This window comes from Eleutherodactylus coqui, chromosome 9 (assembly GCF_035609145.1).
Source record: "Eleutherodactylus coqui strain aEleCoq1 chromosome 9, aEleCoq1.hap1, whole genome shotgun sequence".
Classification (NCBI taxonomy): Eukaryota; Metazoa; Chordata; class Amphibia; order Anura; family Eleutherodactylidae; genus Eleutherodactylus; species Eleutherodactylus coqui.
In genome coordinates, this window is record NC_089845.1 from 122920366 (window position 1) to 122948350 (window position 27985).

At 43.2% G+C, this 27985-nt stretch overlaps 1 protein-coding gene across 2 annotated transcripts in view; it reads left to right on the forward strand.

Annotated features, from left to right (window-relative positions):
* MMP16 (matrix metallopeptidase 16) overlaps positions 1-27985 on the forward strand; it is a 203411-nt gene that overhangs the window by 115086 nt on the left and 60340 nt on the right. For both annotated transcript variants that reach the window (XM_066578443.1, XM_066578445.1), the window contains 2 exons: positions 3772-3894; positions 18568-18872. In XM_066578443.1, coding sequence (XP_066434540.1) covers positions 3772-3894; positions 18568-18872 — 428 coding nt within the window. The remainder of the gene's footprint in view (positions 1-3771; positions 3895-18567; positions 18873-27985) is intronic.

Below are 27985 nucleotides of genomic sequence, written 5' to 3' on the forward strand. Positions count from 1 at the left end.
CCAGAAGCACATGTGCCTTCAGCCAATCACAGCCAATGACAATGATGTCATTGAATGGCTGTGATTGGCTGTGTTTCTGGAGGCGGGGATTTCAAGCCTTGAAATCCCCGCCTCCAGAAACACAGCCAATCACAGCCATTCAATGACATCATTGTCATTGGCTGTGATTGGCTGAAGGCACGTGTCTTTCTGGAGGCAGGGATTTAAAGTCTTTCGTGGAGAAAGGAATACTCTGCCGTGGATTAGGAGGGAGCGACAGCCTGCAGGAGCGCCGCAGATCATCTAAAAACGTAAGTAATGCTTTTTATTCTTTGCTCCACTGTATTACCGGCGTATAAGGTGACAGTTGGGGGGTCGTCTTATACGCCCGGTCGCCTTATACGCCGGTATATATTTTTAGTGTAACACATTTCTGGATGAATTGCAGGAAAGGGGTTATATATTTAACCCCTTTCCGACCATTCATCCTGCGATCGCCGGCAGCCCATTGCATTCAGTGGAGTCGGCTGTATTGCCGGTTCCATTGAATTCAATGGGCAAACATCGTTCTTCTCTGCTACAGCTGTTACAGCTGTGCCAGAGAAGAAGGATTTGTCTTCTATATGTTCTCAATGGGGTCAGCGCTGCTGCCGCTGGCCCCATTGAGCGCATATAGAATGCATCCATAGCGAGCAGCGGGAGGGGCAGACTTTCATATCAGGCGGACACCTTATCTCCCCAGCCACTCACAGCAGGGGGGTGGTATAGGGCTTAAACGTTGCAGGGGGAAGTTGTAATGCCTTCCCTGTCTTTATATTGGCCAAAAAAAAGCGCTAACGTCTCAGGGAAGAAAGTTTAATTTACCAGAACACCGCATGGTGTTCGTTACGAATAACGAACATCCCGAACACCCTAATATTCGCACGAATAGCAAGCTCGGACGAACGCGTTCGCTCATCTCTATTAATAAAGTGTTGTTTGTCCAGCAATGGAGACTCTTGCACTCCATGTCCGCCAGGCTGACATTGAACTGAGAAACCCGAACCCATTGCCTGTGGTCCCTTTCATTACAATGATCATCTATGTAATTGACTTATTATATGTTCCGTTTCAATGATTCATACTACGGTCATGTGCCCCCTGCTGTCAAGTCCACGGAACGTCCGCTGACATCACATACACAACCCATGAGTCTTTGCGGTTCAACAGGTACATCACTAGCAGTGGGCCTAATTTTGCATGCGCTGATGAAGACTGAAGGTCATTGCCACACGCGGAATTCATCTGAATGGAAGGATGTCCTACTATTAGTGATGTAGCTGCTGGTGGTTTACCTGACTTACCTGTAGACCAGGCCGTAAAGGCTCATGTGTTGTATATGTGATGTTAGTGGACCTTCAGTGGATTTGACAGCAAGGGTACACGACAAAGTCTGGGTCAACGAAACAGCACATATTTATAAGAGTAAAGCTCATTTCACACCAGCATTTCCCCTCCATTTAGACTTTTCCGGCTATGTGCTCCAAAAACAGAAGAGAGATGGAAATCCTGAATGGAGAATAAACACAAGTGTGCATGAGCCCTGAGTCAGTTACAAAGGGGGTTATTGGACATAAATGGAGAAACAAGGCCGTCTTCACACACAATGTCTGAACTGCGGAGATTCTGCTGCAGAATTTCTGTTGCTTTTCTGCTGGTGGCAAGGAGTTAATAAGCTTTGCAGAATTTGCTGCAGTTTGTGTTGTGGATTTCATATATGTAGTGTTTTTATGTGCGGATTTTCTGCTGCGGAGTATGTTGCGGTTTTGTGATATTCTAGTGGTAGATCCCGTGCTCAACTCATTCTGGTAAACTTAATTTTCAAAGGTCCACAGATGCAGATTTCCAAGCAGATCCAGTGCATCTCTGTAGCGGAAATCCCTCAGAATCGGCAAGAAAAGTGTATTTGTGGCTTTTGGTGCAGATTTTATGTTCCCTATTGATCTCCATGGCAAAAATCTGCTGCATTCCCACACAATTTCCCTAACATAAATAGACATGCTGCGGATTCACATTCCTGGTGTATCCACAGCAGAAAATTCTGCTAAGTGTGAAGGAGATTTGTTAAATCTCATTCACTCGCCTTGTACTGTAAACATTTTGCAAGCAGAAATTGCGCAGTGAATACTGCATATGTGAAGTCGGCCTAAAGAGTGGTTTGGGCTCCCGGACAACCCCTCAAAGGGCTTCTACCCACTAGCGATAATTTTTCTTGCGATGCAAGAGTGATGATTATGAAACCAATGATTTTCAATGGTTTCATACTCATTCGCGTTTTTTTTCCCAAAGTGTCGCAGCGCACAGAAAAAATCTGCGATATCACTCTGTTTTTTCAATAAGGGGCCGGTGGCAGCAGCGCTAGCCCCATTGAAAACATAGGGAGTACATTGTGGACTTTTGCCACAGCTGTGACAGCTATGGCAGAGGGTTCCTTTATCCCGCGGGGATGAAGGAATCCTCTGACACAGCTGTTACAGCTGTGGCAGAAGTTTGTGATGCTATCCCATTTCTTTCAATGGGGCCAGCACTGCTGCGGCCCCATTCAAAGCAGTGGGTTTGCAGCAATGATTTTCAGGGAAGGGCTTGAAATATAATATTCATACATCAATGAATGGCTGCCTGTGATTGGCTGAGCACTGTGACCAATCACAGGCAGCACTCAGCTGTCAGTCAATGCCTGAACGCTGCCTATGATTGGCTGTGCGCTCAACCAATGACACCAGCGCTTTCTGGAGGGGGGGATTTTTCAATCTTCGGCCTCCAGAACACACAAGGCAACTGCCGTGCCAGAGAGAAGAGCCGGGTGGCTCTTCTAGATGAGTATATATATTTTTTTTTTAACTTTTTTTTACAGTTAGCCATGATTTTCAGGGAAGGGCTCATATTTCAAGCCCTTCTCCGTAAATCATCGCTGCAAACCCACTGCTTTCAATGGGCCTATTGAAAGAAATAGGGTAGCATCCCGGACTTCTGCCACAGCTGTGACAGCTGAGGCAGAGGATTCCTTCATTCCCGAGGTTCCTACGGGGATGAAGGAATCCTCTGCCATAGCTGTCACAGCTGGGGCAAAAGTCCACAATGTATTCCCTATGTTTTCAATGGGGCTGGCGCAGATGAGTTTGGCATAGGTCCAAGGCCTCAGTCAGACGAGTAATTTTTATTTTTTTTTTAAACGCATGAATAGGCACGCTTAAAAAGCAGTTCTATTAGAACCAATGCTTTCCAATGAAAGTCCACATGTATGTTTTTTGGAAGCGCTAAATAATCTCTCCTGCAAAAGATAGGACATGCGAGTGCAAATTCACCAACTCACACAATTTTTCTACACGCGATGTGCAATTTTTTTTCTTCTTTTAAGCGCGGCTATTCATGCGCTTAAAAAAATCACTCATCTGACCGAGGCCTAAGAGTCAACTCTATAATCTAACACCTATGCTGTTACTATGCTTTCTTTTAATGTAAAATATCAGACAATTGGCTAATTTTCAACTTTTTATGTTAAAAACCCTAATAGATAATATGTTATAAAAATGCTTTAAATAAATACAAGGAAATCTGAATGTGGAAGTGTCACGCGCCCCGTGGTGTATCCGGTCAGCCCTATAACTACTGAGCGGTGGACTGTCTCTGCAATATCTCTTCTAATCTCTTCTGTGTACTATTTATCACTATCTTCTGCCCTACGTATCTCTTACAGGCCTGAGGTAAGACGTTTGCCTTTTTTCAGTAACAAGTCTTTTTTTTTTATTGCAGCTGGATGAAGAAACCACGATGTGGTGTGCCTGACCAGAAAAGTGGTATTTCCACATTTAGCGTCCGCCGAAAACGTTACGCCTTAACTGGGCAGAAGTGGAATCACAAGCATATCACATACAGGTAAATAGAATCTCCTTTTTTTAGTCTATGTGGTTTCCTCTGCTATCAAAACACTCCAAATTTCGAAAACCGTGCTGTTAGCTGATATTACAGGAGAGTGCTGCACCCGCGTGGCAGCCATTCTTTCTAAACTATCTGCCTTGGGTAATGGTGAAGGGTCCTAAGTTGGGACTCTAGAGGGCATCTGGATAGGGATTTTCATAATGAGATAAGCCCTTTAAAGAGTAATTTACTCTTATGCTGGCTGTCCACGGGTGAGGGGTCATTGCGAGATCCGCGACGATAAATCATACATGGAGCTCTCATGACACGCTTTCCATAGGATAACTATGGAAAGCGCAACCTACTACACACCATGTAGCTCCACAAGACGCTACTAGTTAGAGGAAGTAGATCATCTTGCTGGGTGGACCTAAGAGGGATGATTGTCCTCAGCCTACATCCTCTTGGTGTCCTTCCATAGAAGTTGGCAGCTGATGTCCTGTACAACCTCATGTGTCACACGTAGCTAAGGCCAGCCATGCCAGATGGGGTTTCAACTTTTTTTTTCGATGAAATCCCCTTGGTGACATATCCAACTGTATGCTCCTACAGTATCACACGTCAGAGTCTTCCTAAGAGGTATTCTGTATATTAATAAATAGTCACAAAGTACCGTATATCTCCATCAGAAAGACAAAACAGTTTGAAAGAAGTTACATGTACCGAAACACACTGGCTTGGTACATGCCAAAATGATGGGTAGGTAGAGAAAAATGAATACGCTCGTCATGTAGCACCGAACGTAGTCGAAAAATGTGATGTGAACAGAGACTAAAGGGAAAACTAATTGACTTTCCTAAAATTGATCACATATGCCAATCATATATTTATTGTGGATCCGATCGGTAAGATAATCGCTGGTCTACATACGGGATTTTGCTGAGTAGTCTGGGTGAGCATACTCAATATGTCAATTGTTATTTCGGACTTTTCTTGCAGTCTTGAAATGTATGTTTTACCTTCTGTCGTTCTCATTTACAGATTACTGTAATGAGATTTTTATAGCTTTGGTCTGATCTTGATAAAGTCTGGGTCTTTAAAAAATTGATTGAAGCTTTCAAGTTAATTACACTGAGTTAACTAAAGTGACAGACATTTCATGGGGAAGAGTTATCGCAGAGGCAATTGTTTGGCTGTTCTTACACGATAAGCGCCTAAGAATGTAAAGCTTTGGGTTGTTCCGAATAATCTGCCAACACAGTAGCTTGAAAGCTCCGGTTTTCGATCCCTGTGAAGAAACTAGAATATAGTGAATGTTTTCTCTTTCTCTTCTTTATTCAAGCCCGCTCTGTACCGATGGTCACGTCTCAAGAATGACTCCGGGTCATACCCTTCAGATAAAATGTGTTAACCTGGGTGATCAGGCCTAGAGAATAAGGGCTCGTTCGGATGAGCGCTGTTTTTGCGCACTATAGAGAAAAGATTTTGGCTGTAGTGATGTAAAGAACGCGTGAACAGGCTACTTCAAGCTACTTCTCCTATAGAGATAAATGGGAGAGCATGGGCGAAGCAACTTTATGGGGACACAGTGCTGGAACAGGTGCCCAGTGAGTATGAAACACAGGTCCTCCTACCCCGGTTCCCTCACCCTTGAGTCCCATAGCATAGTTTTTGGGGCTTAAAGGTGATGACAGGTTCCCTTGAAAGAAGGAGCAGAGCAGAAAAGGCATTGAGCGGATGCGAGGACACAAGGGAGAAGTTTTAAATACCCCGCTGAATGAAGGGACACATTGGGGCTTATTTACTAATACTGTCTAGAAATTAGACAGTGGAACCTTAGGCCGGCTGCACACGGCCGTGCGGAGCCCATCACGGCGCCCCCCAGAAGACCCAATACTTACCTGCGGATCCAGCGTCCTCGCTCCCGCAGGACGCTTCCTCACCCACCTCCGCCGCATCATGTGACACGCCCACCGCGTCACATGACGCGGCCGGCCGTGTCCCATGACATGGCTGGCCGCGTCATATGATGCGGCGGCGGTGGGCGGGGAAGCATTTTCACGCTATCTTCCGCTGTGCTACAGCGGAAGATAGCGTGAACGGACGGCTTCCATTGACTGCAATGGAAGCCGTCCGCACGTACACCCGCGGCAAATAGAGCATGCCGCGGGTGAGGACGGGTGAATTCACGGTGCGGAATTCCGCGGTGGAATTCCGCACCATGAGCACTGAGCTATTAGGTTCAATAGATCCTAATAACTGCGGGCAACGCAACGGATTTCCGCCGCGAATCACGCGGCGGAAATCCATTCGTGGGAAGGAGGCCTTAGACTAGACAGTCCTAAAATGCACAAGATTTAACAAAGTGGCTCTGCTGAATGATAGATCTGTCGAAGTGTCTAGTCGAAGTTTATGCCACTATTTAATTGGTTTAGTTTACGCCAAAAAATTGCGCCAACGTTTTGGAACAATTTTGTGCACTTTCTATTGCCATTTAGGCTTCACGCCCTTTTTATGAAAGAAACGCCCCCTTGTCAAACACAGCAAAAAAAAGTGTCCAAAAGTGTCTAAAACACATAACTAACGTGGCACAAAGCATGTCTGATAGTTTTCTAGCGCAACGTAAAACAGAAGACTGTTAAATTCTCAATAGTCAATAAGCCAGATGATGAGAAAAATTAAATGTTAAAAGTTTTTTCCCTAATTGAATCTTTTTGACGTAACATTGAGATGTGTCATAGAAGTCCTTCTCATGGTCCTCAGTTCTAGTCTAGAGGTGGATATACATGTACGGTCATTTTCTGATGTATTGAATGAATGTTATGGAAACTTGCCCACCTTTTTGTGCCTCGGAGGTAAGGTTGGGACATCAACACAAAAATATCGATAGTATCGACTATCGCTGAACAAACTATCGATTATTGCAAAATATCGGTGGAATACTATCGATATTTCGATATATCGACTTTTTTAAATAATGTATAAAAATAAAACAGGTCCAGGGTTAATAAACAAAAAAGTTATAGTTTTCTTTTAAAACTTTAAACGTTGAATTTATTATTAACTTATAATTATTAATAACATCATGAAAAGAGATTAAAGTTACAAGTGAAAATAAACAATTACAGATGAAACATAGAATTAAAATGAGGTATATGGAAAGAAGTTTTTTATCATTGGCCCCAATAATCGTTATCTAACGAGCCAAGAAATATTAATTTGCTGGCATGCTCTCCCGTCAAAATGCTCCTTCGAGCAGACAGAATTTCACCAACGGTCTACATGGCAACTTGTGAACAATGCAGGGCCTGGTAACGCGAACGCAGTGCCCCAAATGCGATTGTAATTGCGTTAGATGGGTCTCCTATCTTTTCTATGGGCACTGCGTTCGCGTTAGACGCTGAACGCACGACATGTTGCGTCTCCTTTTCTGGACGCGGCCTTTGTGCATTCAGCGCAGCCCTCCATCTGCAGGTGGAAATGCTTTCATTTAGAAAGCATTGCCCACAGCCATCGCTTTAGACGCAAGCGTTCAGACCGGCGTCTAACGCCATGAACAAACACACGTGGAAAAGGGGCCGAAGACCCCACTATTCTGACTATTCTGAGAGTCGTTTTGCCTGGAGCGAACCTTATTGGTGACAAAGAGTCACCTCACACTTTCCAAAAGTTTCTAGAACTTGTTTATAAGTTCATTAGTGCCGCGAGCAAAACTGCATCCTGACCAACACAAAGGAAAGGGCAGAATGTAAAGAAAGATAATCTGGTCCCCAGACCACAAGACACGTCTCTTCTTTACAAAAATCGATATTATATCGCCTTAAACTATCGATGTTACCGATATATCGGACAAACCAATATCGATGAAAAGTATTGCCAAAGCATTAGCGATATATCGATATATCGGTTTTCGATGTTCCAGCCTTACTCGGAGGAGACTGTTATTAGCAAGATTCTTGTGGGGTTTTGGTTATTGAACGGTCTCATTAACATAAGTGGTATGAATCTTACAATCCAAGAAATTGAAGATAGTGAAAACTATGATTAGAGGGAAGAATACTCCAGAGAAAGCCTGTGTTAGAGATGAACAGGGAAGGGATTATTACGTATCTGCTACTGCGCACATCTTCATGTGGTCCTGACTGAAGAGTCTTGTTTTCCAGGGAGATTAAATTAAATACCGTTCACTTATCATCTGAAAGGGCATGTGTTACCGCTGATGTACCGATTATACGTCTATCTGTGAAGACATCCCACAGAGGAATACATGTAGGCTCAATGCAATGACACATCCTGGAAATGACATTTTTAACCCATACTGTTTTCTACGACAATTTACATCACTATTTTCATGACAGTATATTTATGACAGCTAATACTTACAGAACTCATTTGTTTACACCCCAATGCACTGAATATCTCTACATACACGGATACCGGCTGGTGACAGCTCATACAGCTTTATGTATACTGCCCTAGTTATATAAAAGATGGCTCTTGTGAGCAGGACTCTCACTGCTATTTCAGCATAGACTAAGCTCCTGAGAGCAGGACCCTCACTGCTATTTCATCATAGACTGTAAGCTCCTGAGAGCAGGACCCTCACTGCTATTTCAGCATAGACTGTAAGCTCCTGAGAGCAGGACTCGCACTGCTATTTCAGCATAGACTGTAAGCTCCTGAGAGCAGGACCCTCACTGCTATTTCAGCATAGACTGTAAGCTCCTGAGAGCAGGACTCGCACTGCTATTTCAGCATAGACTGTAGGCTCCTGAGAGCAGGACAGTCACTCCCCTTTTACTCATACATTGTAAGCTCTTGCTTACCAGGACCCTCACTCCCATTTCATCATAGATTGTAAGCTCCTATGAGCAGGACCCTCACCCCTATTTCCTCATAGACTGCAAGCTCTTGTAAGCAGGACCCTCGCCCATATTTCCCCATAGATTGTAAGATCTTGTAATCAGGACACTTGCTCCCATTTCCTCATAGACTGCAAGGTCTTGTGAGCAGGACCCTCACCCCTATTTCATCATAGATTGTAAGCTCTTGTGAGCAGGAGCATCACCCTATTTCCTCATAGACTGTAAACTCTTGTGAGCAGGACCCTCACCCCTATTTCCTCATAGACTGTAAGCTCCTGTAAGCAGGACCCTCACCCCTATTTCATGAATGATTGTAAGCTCTTGTGAGCAGGACCCTCACCCCTATTTCATGAATGATTGTAAGCTCTTGTGAGCAGGACCCTCACTCCTATTGTTCAGATTTGAGTAAACAATTAAAAATCATGAACAACAACAACTACATACCAACCTTTTAACAGCGTACCATAGCTAAGCTATGCCATTTGTATATTTTCACAGTAATAGTGCCAGTCAGTGGCCCCCTCACAATATTAGTGCCCCCTCACTCAGTAAGGGCTCATACACACGGACGTATGCAGTTTTGGTCGGTGAAAAACAGACCAATTTCAGTGTGTTGTGTAGTTGCATGTTGCAAGCCATTTTGTTGCATATGTGCATTTTCCTACACCTGTGTGCCTACTGTGTGAAAAACGACCAGTTGATTGGACTCTTTGTTTGCATTGTCTCCTGGCTGCATGCATAAAAAATGCAGTGCACACGCATGTAATATCTGTGTTCACTGCTTTTTTTTTTTACAGCCCATAGAATTGGTTTGTGAATATGGACTAAAATAGGATATGCTGCATTTTTTAGGTGCAACATTGGTTCACATAAGACATACACATCTGAATACACTAATTCACTTAAATGGGTCTATGTGCTGTCTGTGCCCTCGCATATCCCTATGCAGTAATAATGGCCCCACATGCCACCTGCTCAGTAATAATGCCCTGCATTCCTCCACTTAAAATAATACACCCACTCAGCAAAAGTACCCCTGCATGGCCACCACTCAGCAATAATGCCCCTTTTCATTAATAATGCCCCTGCTCAGTAATAGTGCCCCCATATTCCCCCAGTCAGTTATAATCCCCCTGCATGCCCACGCTCAGTAAAAGTGTCTCTTCATGGCTCCCACTCAGCAATAATGCCCCTGGTGAGTAATAGTGCCCCCATGATTCCCCACTTAGTAATAATGCCCTTTTTCATTAATAATGCCCCAGTTAAGTAATAGTACACTCACCCAGTAAAAGTGCCCCTGCATGGCCCCACTCAGTAATAATACTCCTGTCATTAATAATACTGCTCAATAATAGTGTCCCCATACTTCCCCACTCAGTAATAATACCCCACACTTATCCCTGTACAGTAATAACACTCCTTCTTATCCATTTAACAGTAATAATGTCCCCCACATGCTCCCTTCTCAGTAATAATGCCCAACATGCCCCCTGCTCAGTAATAATGCCCACATGCCCCCTGCTCAGTAATAATGCTCCCATTTAGTAAAAATACCCGTATATTCTTCTACTTGATAATAATGTCCTCACATGCCCCCTACTAAGTAATAGTGCCCCACTCAGTAAGAATACCCCTATACTCCTCTACTCAGTAATAATGTCCCCCACATGCTCCCACTCAGTAACAATGTCCTTGCTCAGTTGCAATGCCCCTGCATGCACCCTTTGCTTGAATTGGAGCACTGGAGAGTGCCAATTTCAAATGCCTCATAACATCTATGTTACGATCATGTGGGCAAACTAGGCACGGGGCCCACACGATCGTGACCAAGAGGACTGGGTATGCACACGGGTCACACAGGTTTCAGGCAACTGGCCCTGGCTATAGGGATGTTGACCTGGTGCTACCTAAGCGGGGACATTGCCCCAATAAGGGCAGCCTAGCGGTCTTCGGATCTGGGCCCTAGCTGATCCTAGAAGCCACACACCAGAACAGGATGCATTCACATGCCACATGACAGGGACTCAACAACGGGACACACAGAGCCAGAATACACAGCATACAGCAGCACACTTAACAATCTAGGGCTTCTATTAAAATAAATATGCTGGAACCCTCGGGACCCCTGTTCTTGGGATCAGTGGGGGGCCAGTGGTTGGACCAACATCGATCAGAAAGCTTAGACCTATCCTTTAGGGCTAACTTCCTACAGTATCTTGGCACAATACTTTCTATACGCTCTGTGAATAATTTTGTTCTATTGACCTATAATTCACATACAGAAGCTGTAGCTTTCTAAGGTTGGAGATTAACAAGCCACAGAAAGCAGACAAACAACAAAAAGATTAATGAAATTACCCAATGGGAAGTGTCGGGAGAAGAGAAAGAGGAGCAGAAAATGAAATCTATATTTGACTAGAAGCAATTCATTTATTTCAATAAGCCACACAGCGAGCCAGCAAACCCAGCAAAAAGCCCTTATTTCAGCGAAGCTTTGATTGATGCCAGCTGGAATGAAAAGATTCAGGTGTAACAAATCATAGAGAATTGTAAGCCTTTTATTTTTATGAGACCCTGACAAATTATGTAGTATACCCTAATTAACTGATTAGAATGACTTGTGTTTACCGGAGCTGCTTCTCAATGCATTTCAACGGTGGAGCTTGGAAGACTGCGCTGAACTCTCCGGCACATCCATGTGTATCAGTACTCCGGCTTTTAATCTTCCTGCTGCTCTTCCCGCTGTCATGAAAAGATGACATGCAAATGTTGTCACTGCGCATTTCTAGCCGATACGGAGACATCTACACTAGAATGATTTACTATGAGGAGTGACACCAGCGGCTCCAACTTCTCATGATATGGCAAAAATGCAAATTAGGAAATGCTCCAGTGAAAATAAGTGATTAAGTGAGAAATATTCACACTGGAGTTATCTAAGGCGATGGAGAAGAGTAATGTTAATGATTATGAAAATTACCGCCTTGATTTATATTAAGGGGCAAGATGGCGGCATTTATCGCCAGAGGCGTCAACATTGTAACTACTCTTAGCATTCTTTTCTCATGTCTGTGGCATAAGATACACATCTTTGCTGGCATAGCCCGGTTGACTATATTGCAGACATTTTTTGTTCATACCACCCCATTCCCATCATAGTGGCTCTCTAGATTCGGCTCTAGAAGCTGTGACTATGCCAAGTGGGCGGCCCTTACTGCTCACGGTCAGTGAGTGATGTCACATTTCATTGACATTGTAAATTTATGGTTTTAAAGCTCCTTCTCCTATAATCTAGCAGGGGCAAGCCGAGAACCTGGAGGAATTATCATATGGCCTGTAGCAGCTCCCGCATGGCAGAGCTGCTGGGTGCTTGACCCAGCTCTACCAGTGACTAATTTTACTATAACGGGATGTTTTACCTTTAACTGGGGCTCCTATGGGTAGTACCCCTATGGATACCCCAATTACAGTGGAAAGTTGTGAAATACGAAAAAAAAATACATTGTGAATGACCCCAGAGGTCTTATATGGCATCACGGAGAAAACAGACTTTTAAAAAATTGTTACAAAAGTAGGGAAAAAAAATATATAAATATACAGGGTGGGCCATGGAAAAGTAGCCCGGCACCACATTATGAAAGCTGTCTAAAAGTAAATCTGTCTTTGTTGCCCATATCGACCAATCACAGCACAGCTTCTATTGTACCTTATCAATATAAGAAATAAAAGCTGTGTTGTGATGGGCATCAAATACAGATTTCATAAGAGTGTGGTGGCGGCTACTTTTCTGTGGCCCACCCTGTGTTAAGAAAAAAACAAAAAACAAACACCACCTATGCCAACCTAAGTCATTGCCAAATCCACCCTAATCGAAGAATGTACAAATTATATATCAAGACATCCAAAATGAAAAGGGGAACCCACCTATTGTACTTTGTTTTAGCATAAATGTACTCATTTAAAAAATAAAGACTTAGAAATTTAAAAAAAAACTAAACTTTTTTTTACACATTAATGAAAAAAGAGGGAAAAAAATATTTAAAAAGCAGTATATGTCACACAAAAAACACAGCAAAAATAATTTTGGCAGCACAAGTAAAAAAAATTAGAACCATAAAACCACCACATGGGTAAAGTCTCTGAAAAGTGTTTGGCCCTTTAGGGGTAAAAGAGGACCTTTTCTTAAAACTCTACTTTGTGCTATTGCTCTCTTATTCTCTGGTATTGTCTGTCTCCACCTGTTTAAAGGGGTTGTGCCAAGAGCTCATGAACATCATAGAGTGAGTCCCCCACTCAGGACTCCCTTTATGACCTAGAATAGGGATACTATGGGGAAGGGGGTGGGGGTGCGCACCGTTAAGAGTGGCTCCCGTTCTGGTAGTCTTACCTTCTGCCATCCTGGTGTTGCAGGTCAGCCATTTGAGTGATTGGCTATCCTTTAATATTTGCCAGGGGCCCCACATTCTAGTAAGGGTTGTACATGTTGGCACAACCCCTTTAATTGATATGTCTCCAGAGAGAAAAGTATCTATCCACAAAGTTCCTGAATCATTTATAGATATTGAATAGTATTTTTTTTTTCTGCCACAGTAATCACCGCACCTTTCAGATAATCCCTGAATGTTGAGGAGTAATCATAGAGAAGAGTCATAGAATGGTAGGGTTGGAAGGGACCTTCAGGGTCATCGAGCCTAACCTCCCTGCTCAATGCAGGATTTACTAAATCATCCCAGACAGATATTTGTCCAGCCTTTGTTTGAACAGTTCCATTGAGGGAGAACTCACCACCCCCCGTGGTAACCTGTTCCATTCATTGATCACCCTACAAAAAGTTATTTCTAATATCTAATCTGTGTCTCCATCTATTCGGTTTCATCCCATTGCTTCTAGTCTTTCCTCAATTATGCATGTTCACTTATAAAGTGTCACATATAGGTCACAATTCATTGGCCCACTATGTTATATGCTTGATAAAGCACCCAACAGTCATTCTGTGTAAAACCATACTCTACATGTGAATAGTAAATAGAGATGAGCGAATATACTCGCTAAGGCTAACTACTCGAGCGAGTAGTGCCTTAGCCGAGTATCCTCCCACTCGTCTGTAAAGATTCGGCTGCCGGCGCGGGTGACAGGTGAGTTGCGGCGATGAGCAGGGGGGAGGGAGAGAGAGATCTCCCCTCCATTCCTCCCCGCTCTCCCCCGCCGCTCCCCACCCCCGACGGCCCCCAAATCTTTAGAGACGAGCAGGGAGATACTCGGCTAAAGCACTACTCGCTCGAGTAATGTGCCTTAGCAAGTATACTCGCTCATCTCTAATAGTAAACCCTTTGAGACATCAGAAAGCGCTATGTGATTAAGGCCGCTTTCACATCTGCGTTGGAATCACCGGCCGGAGGGTCTATCACAGATCCAGCTCAAAATACCGACACTTTTTCTTCTCTCCAAAAGCCGGGCAGCTGGGCAGAAAGCGAACCGTCCAAATGGACCCCATTACAGTCAATGGGGCGGTCTGCCGCTGTTCATTCTGTCCAGAAATGGAGCCATTTGGCCGCGAGGATTCTCCTTTCCTGCTCCTCAAACAGAGCAGGAAAGCGGAACCCCAAGCGCAGATGTAAAACCATCCTTAACAACCCGGTATAAACAGTGACCGTGACCGGGCTGCACCTCCACTGTATACAGAACATGATAGTCATTAATAACTTTTTGTTAGTGAGTTGGGAAGAAGAGCTTTTTTTTATTATAGTTGTCCTTTAAACCATTATTGTAGCTGCATTTTCACAATTAAATCATGCCGGCACATTGACATTGACCGCCTATGTCTTGATGCGGAGTTTCTGTCCTGTTGTCAAACCAACTCTTTACCGCCTGACTTTGATTTCAGATAACCTCGACAGAACAAAATCCGTCCTTTCAGCCTAATATTAAGCGAATTCTTTGTGTCTTTTTATTTATACTATGAGTCCAGTTCTCTGACGTAAAAAGGAGAGTTTGACAGGCGGTGGCAGAGCCTTACACTAGAGACACAGTCTCATCACCCTCACCGGGACTGACACACAAAGGATATGAGATCTGTGGAGATGAATGGCTTCAGCAAACTACTGTCAGCCAGACCATCCATTGATTCTTGCAAGCTGATGAGATTGATCATGCCAGATAACAAGATCCAATATTTTGTGGAGAAGCATAAAACACAAGCACATTTCTGCTTAGGAACGAGGCACTTATTGCGCTTCTATTTTGCAATTTTCCAAAATGTAAAATCCATCTTACAATGGTACAATATTACCGAGAAAGTACATTTCTAATTACTATATAAAGATTTCCACATAAATATCTCTACTGATTGATATCATGTGCCCAACCGCCCATGGCATATTGTTTTATCTTAGCATTTGTTAGTGAGGGCTGATGCCGATACTGCTACAATGTCTAATGTACATGATAAAGCCATATGTACAAAGCCAGTATAGGAGTAAGATGCCATAAGCATTCCTAAGGGCGTAACTGGAGTCAGATAGCTCTGGGTGCAAATTTCAGAATGGAGCACCACTTCCAGCTTATTGTCACTTGACTTTGTCTCTGATTTGTGTCATTTATTTGTGTAGTTCTTTTCTTCTCAATGTTGATCCAGAGGAAGGCCAAAAAAAAACAAAAAAACAATGAGGTAGAAGACAATTTTTTCCATTTAAGGGAAAAAATTCCATCCTGACTCCAATCTGGCAATTGGAATAATCCCTAGATCAATTACTCTTTTGAAGTTACCGTATATACTCGAGTATTAGCCGACCCAAGTATAAGCCGAGTCAATAAGTTTTATCACAAAAAATGGTAAATGTTATTGACTCGAGTATAAGCCGAGCTATACTCAAGTATATACCAGGTAAACAAATAATGCAATACTCACCTCCCAGCCTGCGTCTGTGTCCCCGGCACGATTGTTTCCCCAGCAGTGCAGCAAGCTGCTTGAGAATTTTCCCTTCTGTCATCTCCCTGCTCGGCTTTGAATTCCCCTGCCGTCCGTGCTGTGTAAGTAAGCGCTGTGATTGGATCGAGCACCAGCCAAGCACAGCCAGCACTCGATAAACCAATCACAGCCATTCAGTGATGTTGTCCACTGAATGGCTGTGAATGATCGAGCACTGGCTGTGATAGGCTGGCGCTCGATCCAATCACAGCGCTCACGGCGGGGGAATTCAAAGCATGAACAGGGAGATGACAGTGGGGAGAATTCTCAAGCAACCTGCCGCATCGCTGGGGAGAACATTGCGCCGGGGACACAGACACAGGCTGGGGGGTGAGTATTGCAGGTTTTTCGTTGTTTTTTTTTTTTTTACCTCTCTTGACTATAAGCCGAGGGGGGCTTTTTAAGCATTAAAAAATGTTCTGAAAAACTAGGCTTATACTCGAGTATATATGGTATTTATGATTATAGCATATAATATTGTATCGCTCAAGTACTCCAAACACTACCTCCAAACAAGTACTCCATCCCTAGTGCCCCATATGATGATAATGCCCTCCTGCTGCTCCATAAAGTAATCGTGCCCCCTTTGGGCCCACATACAAATAGTACCTTTTTTGTGCCTCCACACACTAATAGTGCCCCCTTCTGTTCACCCATAGAGCAATAGTGAGCCTTCTATGTTCCCCTGTGCCTCAAGAAGTAATTGCACCCTCTTTATACCTCTATATAACAATGCCTCGATAAGGTTATAGTGGCCCCATAATTCATCTATATGGTAATATTGGACCTCATAATGCGACCTTTTAGTCCTGGGCAGATAAAGCTGACCGCACCGCTTTACTATTTGATCCACACTGCGCATATCATGCATCGATAGTCCGAGGCCCGATTCACATGGGCGTATGCGCATTTACGTGTGCATTTGCACATTGGGTTTTTTTTTTTTTTACTGTACTTTATGTGTGCGCAAATTGTGTACATTTGTGCACGAAGAAAAACATAGAACCCACAGTCCCAGCCATTAAAATGGTTAATTAGTGTAATTAGTTCCATATGTTTTATTTCCCGGTGGAAATCTGCAGTAAAATAGATTATTCTGCACGTTTTTTTGCACGACATAATTGTACATCCAAGATACGCACTTGTGAACGAACCCAATGAAATCAATGGATTCTATTCACTGCAAATACAGTCTTATTGACTCCCGTCTAAGGATGTCTTCAGCACAACCTACTAGCACTATGGACAAGGCTGAATTGCGTGTGTACATGCACATTGTACTGTGCTGTTTGTGCACGCAGAGCCTGCTCATATACACATGCAACGCACTCCGCCCCGGTTATGGCTATTCAGATAAAGGACATCCAGATGTGTTCTTTTTTTCACGGAATTGCTCGGTGTATTGCGCATTTCTATTTGCACTGTGGGCATTTGCACACCTCCCATAGACTATTTGCCTGCCTATTTGCACATGTAAACTCATCCTCTTTTCCCTTTTTTGCGCACGATCAAATAGGACCTGCACTATTTTGTGCACATTTTTGCACCAGAGGGCACCATGGGAGCGCGCAACATCAAAGGGGATGTTCAAAACTGGGGGAAAAAGAACATATCAGGATCTCATTAGTCTAAATAGCCTCTAAAATCAGGGCAGGAGTGAGTTGCGCACACATATGGACAAGCCCTGCGTGCACAAAAAAGTAAAGTACAATGAGCATACCTGTGCACAAAACTGCCTCGTTCACAGCGCAAATACGTTGTGCTGAGGCGCGCAGAAAAAAAACATACGCCCGTGCGAAGGAGCCCTTACTCACTGGTGTTTTAGTTACTTGTAGCTTGCTCTGAGCGCAATCGACTTTCAATGCACTCACTTCCTATTGACTTATACATAGCAACTCATCCAGTGAGCAGAGCTGCAGTGCAAAGCATGAGGAAAAGAAGGTGCAATGTGAACAAGAGGTTAATTTCCACAGACTCTTATTACACAATGCAAGTCATCTGTAGCCACAGAAAACAGTTGTGCCTTGAAGGAGAGGAGCTACAAAGCAGCCGCCACTGACATCCATGGAATCATTTAGTTTCCCTGCAATTAGCTGCATATTTCTACAGTGAAGATATATGAAGCGCTTAAACCTCAGCAATATTTTTTACCCGAGTGCGTTTTCATGCATAAGGAGTTGATATCCAGCATTTGTGACATTTTTTTAAATCACTGAATCAGTTTAATTTGAAATATTGCAAGTCCTATAGAAAACTGTGGATACATTGAATTGCTAGTGAATTGCCAGTCAACTGCAAACTCAGCTCCACTACATCAGTATATGAGTTATCCAAAAAGTTGCATCCTATATGGCTGATTTCTTTTCTCTTTATTAATAAGTCTTCTTCATTTGGTCCCATCTCTTGGTGTGGGATAGTCTATAAATTAAAGAGGTTGTCCAGTTGGCCTATCTGCAGGACTGTAGATCAGCAGTGGTCCTCCGCTAATCAGTTGTGCACTGAGCTGATGTCTTGCAGGTGCAGACAGCTCCGCTTGCACTGCAGTAGCCAGGTTTGGTATTTCTGGCATTAAAGGGAATCGGTACTTGGTCTGTAATACCAAGCCTGGCCACTGCAGTAGGAATGGAGCTATCTGCTTCCTGCAAAAATCAGCTCAATGTATAAGCGCACAGGCCAGATGGACAAGTTGTCAACGGGAGTCCCAGGTGGTGAACCACCAACGATTTACTATTGATGAGCTATCCTGAGGATAGGCTATCAATAGTTCACAACTGGACAACTCATTGAACATTACATACCAGTATACAGAAGTGTAAAAGTTTTGTTGTTAATACATAATTGTGTTTTTTTCCCCTGTAGTATAAAGAACGTCACTCCGAAAGTGGGAGACACAGAAACGCGCAAAGCCATTCGCCGTGCCTTTGATGTTTGGCAGAATGTAACTCCATTGACATTTGAAGAAGTTCCATATAATGAGTTAGAAAATGGCAAACGGGAAGTGGACATTACCATCATCTTCGCTTCAGGTTTCCACGGAGATAGCTCTCCATTTGACGGAGAGGGGGGATTTTTGGCTCATGCTTATTTCCCAGGACCTGGAATAGGAGGAGATACACATTTTGACTCTGATGAACCATGGACCTTAGGAAATCCCAATCATGACGGTAAGATTGGATACTATTAAATAGACGTCATCTAGTGTGTCTTCATATAATAAATTATGCTTTTTCAATGACTTTTAAAGAAAAAAAATCAAATATGTAGTAGAAATATATACAAAATAACCTTTAACCCTTTCCAATCCAGTTTCCGTGCCACCCAGCTCTTATCTATTTTGGGTGGGAAAGCACGTTGTGGATTCCTTGGAATCTAGTAAAGCTGTGTGTGTCATTTGTGGGAATCAGCATAGATGTAATAGAGCTGTGTGTGTAATATCTGGCCATCAGCATGGATGTAGTAGAGCTGTGTGTGTATTGTGTGTGAATCAGCATGGATGTAGTAGAGCTGTATGGTAATGTGTGGGAATCAGCATGAATGTAGTAGAGCTGTGTATGTAATGTGTGGGAATCAGGATGGATGTAGTAGAGCCTGTCATGTCCTCAGCATTGACACAGCAACAGCACTTTCTTTCTGGTGACGGGGCTTTGAATACCCCGCCTCCAGCAAGCGGGTGCTGTGCTTGGATTATGAGCGCCAGTCAGAACCTGTGCTCGATCATTCACAGCCATTCAGTGAATGACATCACTGTATGGCTGTGATTGGCTCATTGAGCGTTGACTGTGATTGGCTTGGCACAAACAGGGTTCTACTGGTTTGGTTCGCTCATTACTCAACAGGAGCTTTAAAACGTGATCAAGCATTAGCCAGCTAAAGAGATCTTGATTCGGTAAGATCTTTTTGACTTTTTTTCAACTTGTTCTAGTAAACTACGTGAGATACCAACTTTAATGAATACAGCTGGAGTGATGGAGAGGCTTCAGAGATTTCAGGCAATGTTCTTAAGGAATATATAGAAATAGTTCTCAACCAGAGAGAAGGAAACTGTCTCTAAAGTGCCATTTAAATTTTTACCTTGTAAGTCAATGTCTTGCTACAGAAGGAGACTTAAGACATGACTGCCATGTAAATAGCACCTTAGAGACAAATTTCTTCTGGAAGAGAATGTTTTACTCTTTTATTCCCTGGGGGAGAATTATGTGACGTTTCCTCCGTACCTTCTTCTAGTCGGTAGGTATTTCAGTGAAGTTATTCATTACCCCAACTTATTACGAGGTTAGAGAGCCATATCCCTCGTGCCTCCGATCCTGGTGTTCAGTGTTGGACACCGCAAGACTTTAATCGTCCTCCTTATCAATAAGTATACGGAGTCTATCTATGTAAATGTAATTGTAAGAATGCTGACTGGTTACAAACATTCATAAAGAACGTCAGGAGAGATTGGCACTTAATTTTCTTCATTCCGAGAAAGAATAGAAATGGATCACACTGTGTATAATATTGTTTTCAGTTTTTCTGAAGCATCTGTCAGGCGACATGTTAAGATGAAGTGACATATGTTAGATTGGAACTTTCCTTTTCAATAAATCATCCGACATCATGACATAATACAAAGAGTATACAGTGCGCTAGGTGGTATTTTCTACAATGCGATTTTTTTATACCTTGTTGCTGTTATTGGTATCTTATAAAATGTCACATTGTTCTATTAGGAAACATGCAATGCTGACCAAGGTCATTCTCTAACATTCACAAATAAGTTATTGTTACATCTTAGTTCGACAAAATCATAGTGCCTTTAAAGGACAAATATTTTCACACTTTTTTTCACCTAACCTACTGATATAAGGAGACTCTAATTAAAAGTGGAGCACTTTCCCAGATGAGGGCAACCCCACCACAGCAGGAATCTGGAGCAACCTTGACTGTCCCTGCATGGTGAAAGGGAATGTGACAAAAACAAGATGTTACACAAGTATATGAACCACAAATATACAGAAGGTAAAATGTAACAACACCCCAGATAAAGTAAGGGTGAATACACACAGGGGCGGATTTGAATAGTGGAATCTGGAGTGGGTGACTGCCTCCAGATCCCTCAGCCAATGCTGGCCATAGCATGCTATGGTAAAGTTATTCTTCATGCACACGAGCGGAAACCAATTGTGGTTTCTGCTTGAGGATGAAAAATCGCAGCATGGAAGTCAATGGAAGCCGTCCAACCAGTGGCCCGTCTGCAATTGACATGGCGGGTGGGCCGCGGATTCCATTGGAAAAGCGTGAGTTTAAAATAAAAAAATTTGTGCTACGCATGTCTGATGGCAAGCCGTGCAGACCATCCGCAGTACAGAAAAGAAAGCAGTACGCGCGAACAACTGCCGACAGGGCCGGATTCCGCATGCGGAATCCGACTCGCCAGTATGCATGCAGCCTTAACCTGTATAGAGATGCAGAACTGAACCATAATCCATAAGTTAATACTTTACTGTGTTATTCATTTGTGGCTTCTGAGGACAATCTTCATGCTACGCTGTGATGTTGGTTTGTGCTGTTGGGATGATAGTTTCTGCAGCACTGCGGAATCTGTTTGGTGTTTCTGGAATGATATTTTGTACTGCACTGTAGTATTTGATGCAGCTAGTGGCTAGTAGTATGTGAACTGCATGGTGACATTTGGCTCTGCAGGGGGTAATATGGGTCTTAAATGGTGGTATTTGGTACTGCGTTGTAGTATTTGTTTGGTAGTGAGCTCCTGTCATCACCATAGATTGGCTAGTGGGACCCACATAAAAACCATTTCAGGATCTCTGGTCTGGTACATCAACCCCTTCAAGGCCAGAGCTGAGCAGATTCATATATAGTTTTATGGGGAAACATTCAGTATGGTGGTCTATTGGGCGGTCCTATCACTGTATAAGTCTGCATACAGAAGTAGCTGTCAATCACTGATAGCTCCGCCTACTGGACCACTCAGCTCAGAATGTGCACGGATATAAATGAATAAAATACAAGTTATATGGCATGTTTCTCCATAAAACCATATATCGGTCCGCTCAGCTCATCCTGCTCTGTAACATGATGCCTGCAGTTTGAACAGCTGACAGGTTCCCTTTAAAAAAAAGTTTCCTTGTTACCCAAGTTCCTAAACTGCCAACTATGCACATCTAAATAGATGGCAGGGATGTGTTGAGCTTTGTTCCAAGACAAAGAAAGAGTTATATGACCTTCGTATGGTCTTCTATGCCATTGTCCCTCTGCTCTGCTAGTTCGAGACCCACTTTCAGTTGTCCAAAATGACCTTTTTTACCTACCTATTGCACACTGGGGACTGATCTTTGATTGGCCAGGACTGATCATTTAAGAAGTCCAACACTACCCATGCACTCTGTGTAGTAGGTGTTCAAAAGATTACTGCGGCCATCTTGGAAACCAAAAACATGGTCCGGAATCCATGGATCAGAGGAACAGCAGCAACAACGGGTACAATAATTCTATCCTCCCGGCCATGGACAGAATTGTTCCATAGGACTGGAGGGTTGCTTTAAGTGCTGCTAGGACTTATGGAATGAGCTGAACTCGGCTTTCTTAAGGCCGCCTGACCCCAGCTGCGATGGAATATCGCTAGCTAGCAATATTCCGCCATAGGGGAGGAGCATAGTAAGGTCTCCGCGATGAGCCTATCTAATTGATAGGCTCACCACGGAGAATCGTGGCATGCCATGACTTTAATTATGCGAGCGTAGATTCTCTGCTCGTAGGCGTCAGGCTGCACTTTCCACAGTTATCCTATGGAAAGCGTGTCATATGAGCTCCGCGGGCGATTTATCATCACAGATGTTGCTATGACATCTCGCCTGTGGACAGGCAGTCTAATAATGTATATTTAAGGAGTGAAAAGGTAGCAGTCCCATCTAGTTACTAATTCTTGAGGGAGTCCAGAGAATTTTCTGCCATATATGAAGACTCCAGTATTATAAATGGCTCCTGGCAGGTCCAGGCCTGTAACAGATTTAGCATTGAGGCCCATGAGCTTCAGGTTATGTCTTTGCTTCCTACACCTACAAAAGAGTAAATGACAGCTATAAAAAAAATGATTTTTGGCAGTCTTCCTCTATCATCTGCTGCCCTCGGATAGAATATCATTAGGGGACTGGATAGATCCACTCTTTCCCAGGCAATTAGCTAGCATTTATGGAAGATCTTGGATTTCAAATTGTTGACTTCTGTAGTGACCTCTCTGTGGACAAAAAAGAAAAGTACACGGCTATTTCACTCTTGAACTCACGTTAAGCTGGATGCTATTTCCCAAACTCTTCCAATTAACATGTCCATTAAGTCTGGCAACATAAGTGATGGCCCGGGACTGCCGCTAGTGCGCTTATCTCAGGGGAACCAAAGGTTTAGACAGGTTAAAATCCAAGATGCCCAATGGGTTGTCCTCTTAGATATAAAATTGTCTCTGACCAACTTATTACTCCATGTGAACTTATGTCTCCATTTTTCTGTAAATGTAGTGAGATCAAGTCACAATTTTACTAAAGTAATAGCCAACTTTCATCAGTTTTTTCTTTCTTAGTCTACTGTAAGAATAAAGTGCTTAGAAGATCTGAAGCTTCCTTTTGTCTCTTGATCCCACCTCCTCTTGAACCGACGTAGTGCATAAAAAAAAAACTACATAAACAAGTTACAATAAAGATCTAAAAATGTTTGCCAGCTTATATTTGGCTGCAGACAGATCTTGAAAGCTGACAAGTACAGATCTATTTTTTGCGTGCATAAATGACTCTTTGTCTAATTTCTACAGGCAAATATACTTGTCGTTGAATCTAAGATGTTTTCTTCAATGCTTCCTTTGATAGATAGTAGCAAATGTGCAGGAAATTAGGACTGCGCCAGAAATAATAGTTTCTGCTTTAAACTCTCTTGAGATTATTTTCACAATAAAAGTACAAGGCTTTCCTCTTAATTGTTAACTATATACAGTAAGTGATGAGTTTGGGTTCAAGACACTCCGAAGATGGTGCTAAGGAGCAGGGTGGAATTGCATAGGCTTCCACTGGAAGGGGTATTCTGGGACTTTGACCTGTCTTTAGGATAGATCATCAATAGTTGATGGTACCCCACCAATTTCCTGATCCTCTGGCCAGTGCCATCTTAGCAGCATTATGCCCCCCGGGCAAAGCAATGTACTGGGGTCCCTACGACAACTACTCACAGGAATAAAAATGTAAATTGTCGATAAAATGAAACATATATTTACCGTATATACTCGAGTATTAGCCGACCCGAGTATAAGCCGAGACAATAAGTTTCACCACAAAAAACTGAGAAAACTTATTGACTCGAGTATAAGCCGAGCTATACTCAAGTATATACTAGGTAAAAAAAAAAACCCTCCATACTCACCTCCCAGCCGGCGTCTGTCTGTGCGACAAGCTGCTTAAATTCTCCATGCTGTTATCCCCCGGCGTCCTCTCTGCTTGGCTCTGTCAGTGCTGTGTAAGTAAGCGCTGTAATTGGATTGAGCGCTAGCCAATCACAGCTGGCGCTCGATCCAATCACAGTGCTTACTTACATAGCACTGATGGCAGGGGATTTGAAAGCTGAGCAGGGAGATAACAGCAGGGAGAATTCTAACGAAGCTTCATTGGCTGTGAATGATCGAGCACCGGCTGTGATTGGCTGATGTTCGATCCAATCACAGCTCTTACTTGCAAAGCACTGAGGGCGGACGGTGGGAGATGACAGTGAAGAGAATTCGAGCAGCCTACCGCACCGTCACTGAAGACACAGACGCCGGCTGGGAGGTGGGTATAGAAGTTTTTTTTAAAGCCTTCCCTGACTCGAGTATAAGCCGAGGGGGGCTTTTCAGCAGAAAAAAATGTTCTGAAAAACTAGGCTTATGCTCGAGTATATACAGTATTTTATTGGCACTTCCAACAAAATCAGTGTTGAAACATTAAAACATGCTGTGCAGCAATAACTAGTCAACATGATTAAAGGGTTATTCACCTAGAAATATAGATTATGTTATATAGGGGTTGAGGCAGGCACAGGACAACGATGAGAAAACTCAGGAAGATGAGCAAGTTAGTAACCGGTGACCTAAATCGGAGAACCGGAAGTCTAAGTCTCTAGGGTTCAGACGATTCACACATCCATTTGGCAGGAAATCTCTCTTTTTATTATAGAAATTATGGATATTTACAATAGGAATTATGGGTGATTTCCAAAAGAAATTATGGTCAATTTGAAAGTGAAGCAGAAAGGGACAAAATTAAAGTCTTCACACATGGCATAGACAGATTGGAGCCAAGTTCATATCCCGCCACACAACATTATCATATAAAATACAAGGTGCATTGAAATGTTAACATTAGTACGGGGTCCCCATAGATTAGTATGGGGCCCCTATGCTTGTGGGGCCTCCGGGCAAGTGCCCATCAGGCTCATGCGTTAGGATGGCACTGCCTCCGGCCCATTGTTAGTGCAGCCAAGCCGAATGTCTCCATTGGTGGCCAAGGCTGGAAGTGTAATTGACGACTTCCCTTCTACTGAAATAAGTGGCAACGATGCCTTCTATTACACTTCCAGCTACTTATTTTGGTCAGAGCGAAGCCATCTATTAGACTTCCGACTCTGACCACCGTAGACGACATCCGGTGTCTGATCAAGTGGCCATTCAGTGTATGTTACACCAAGGTCCTCTCTATTTAGATGCTGCTCGGAAGTCCATTGCCGTTTAGCTTTGTGGCTGTAATCTTCTCACTTTGAGCAAAATGTTTGCCTCTTAATGTCACAGTTTCATGGCTGGTTACAGTCTAATGCATTTTAATTGCTTTACTCCTATGATGTGCTGACAACTTTTGCTCCCAGTAGGATGAATACTCAAAATCATTTTTTCCTTAACAACGAACACATTTTATGTTGATGAAACATAGCAAGTACGGTTTAATTACTTGATTGCCAATCATCTGAAAACTGGTAATTACCCCAAGGTTTTGAGGACAGTTTTTTTGATTACAAGCACTTCAGTTCATTCACCTGGGCATAAGTGCCTATCTCTGTACTTCAACTACCAATTTTGTGTTCAGCTTATTTTCTCCCAGTATGTCAAAGTTAATTTCTTACCGACAGGGAATGAGACATCCTCGCAGTCTGCCATATGGCCAAAGAAGACTTAAAGGGACACAATATACATCATTACCAATTTTTATACCTTCTTATGAGCTTGAAAAGTATCCAGAAGGCATTGCAGTGTGAGGAAAGTCATTTATAGCATCTCGTCATCTCAGTACTCCGAAGAACATTATTCTATAGCCATGTGCAGATACAGCGCCGGATTGGGAACTGGAAAAAAATATAAAAGGGGCCTCATGTTGTAGGTGGGTCCAAATTATTAGCAGAGGGGGCCAACATAGCTGATGCTGGATCTGTTCTTTGGGATGTCTGTTCATTACTTGTTTTTCTGGGCCTGGATAAGCTGGGGGCAGTGTATAATTGCACTAGCTCAGATCTTTATTGTGCCAAAAAGAAGCAGAGGGGGAAGTTTAATTACTTAATGACCATCGAAAGGCCTTTTTATGGCGGTCATTAAAAGGGTTGTCCGGTTGTAAACTACTCTCAGGATAAGTCTCAATAATACACTGGTGGGGGTCCAATGACCCTCTACTGATCAGCTGTTTGCCAGGCTGGTGCAAATGTACACAGAGCTAATTTCTATAGGAAGCGGACAGCTCTGCTCTTACTGTAGTGGCCTGGCTTAGTATTGCAGGCAAAGTTCCAATTTAATTCAGTGGAAACTTAGCCTGCAGAACCAAGCCTGGCACTACAGTAAGAACGGAGCTGTCTGCTTCCTGCAGAAGTCAATTCAGGACACTTCAGCCAACAGTTGATCATCAGGGAACCAGGTAAAAAACGACCCCATCCAATTTACTATCGATGACTTAGTCCATTTTCACCCAGCCGTAAAAATCGGGCGAGATTTTGCATTGCGAGACACATAAATCTTGCACGAATATGAACCCCATTCTTTTGAATGAGGTTATATACAATCATGTCCTATCTTTGGGCGTTCCCTCGGAAGGCATAACTATGGGACTGGAAAATGCATTGCACAACAGCTTTCTTAGAGTGATGGGAGGTGTTTTTTTACAATCTCTTCCTCACTACTGGGGGGTACAGGACCCCATAGTGAGGAGGATGAAGGAAATGGTCCCTCCATCTTGAGATCAATGGGGGTCTCATCGGTGAGACCCCCACCAATCAGACTTTTATCAGCTATCCTATGGATATGTGATAAAAGTATTTCTTGGTACAACCCCTTTAATATATGAAAAGTCATTTATTCAAGCATAATAAGATGCATGCAACTCCAAGACCATCACAACATGGAAAGAGTTTATGATTACTGCACTGCTATTCTTTTGCTGCAGGATACTTTATCTATAATTTCTATATGAAAATCTCTGGAAAAATTTACATTTACTTAAAGGGGTTGTCCCGCGAAACAAAGTTGGGGTATACACTTCTGTATGGCCATATTAATGCACTTTGTAATGTACATCGTGCATTAATTATGAGCCATACAGAAGTTATTCACTTACCTGTTCCGTTGCTAGCGTCCTCGTCTCCATGGTGCCGTCTAATCTTCAGCGTCTAATCGCCCGATTAGACGCGCTTGCGCAGTCCGGTCTTCTCCCTTCTGAATGGGGCCGCTCGTGCCAGAGAGCGGCTCCTCGTAGCTCCGCCCCGTCACGTGTGCCGATTCCAGCCAATCAGGAGGCTGGAATCGGCAATGGACCGCACAGAAGACCTGCGGTCCACCGAGGGTGAAGATCCCGGCGGCCATCTTCACAAGGTAAGTAAGAAGTCACCGGAGCGCGGGGATTCGGGTAAGTACTACCCGTTTTTTTTTTTTTATCCCTGCATCAGGTTTGTCTCGCGCCGAACGGGGGGGCTATTGAAAAAAAAAAAAAAACGTTTCGGTGCGGGACAACGCTTTTAAATCTGTTTTGTTTATGACAGCAACAACTTCCTTGTTGTGTCCTTCCAGGATCAACATTTATGTTCAGTTATTCCATAAGGGGGAATGCATGAACAGAGGTTTCTGCAGTTTGTAGCATCTTCTGTAGGCTTTTTCTGTTCCCTTGGGTTCTTTCTTTCCACTTTCAGGATTATCTATTGTATTCTTGGATTCATCAGAACCGGACCCCCACTACTAGGGAGAGTAGCAACAGTCCTGAATTTTCTCCATTTGTAGATAATTTGTCTAACTGTG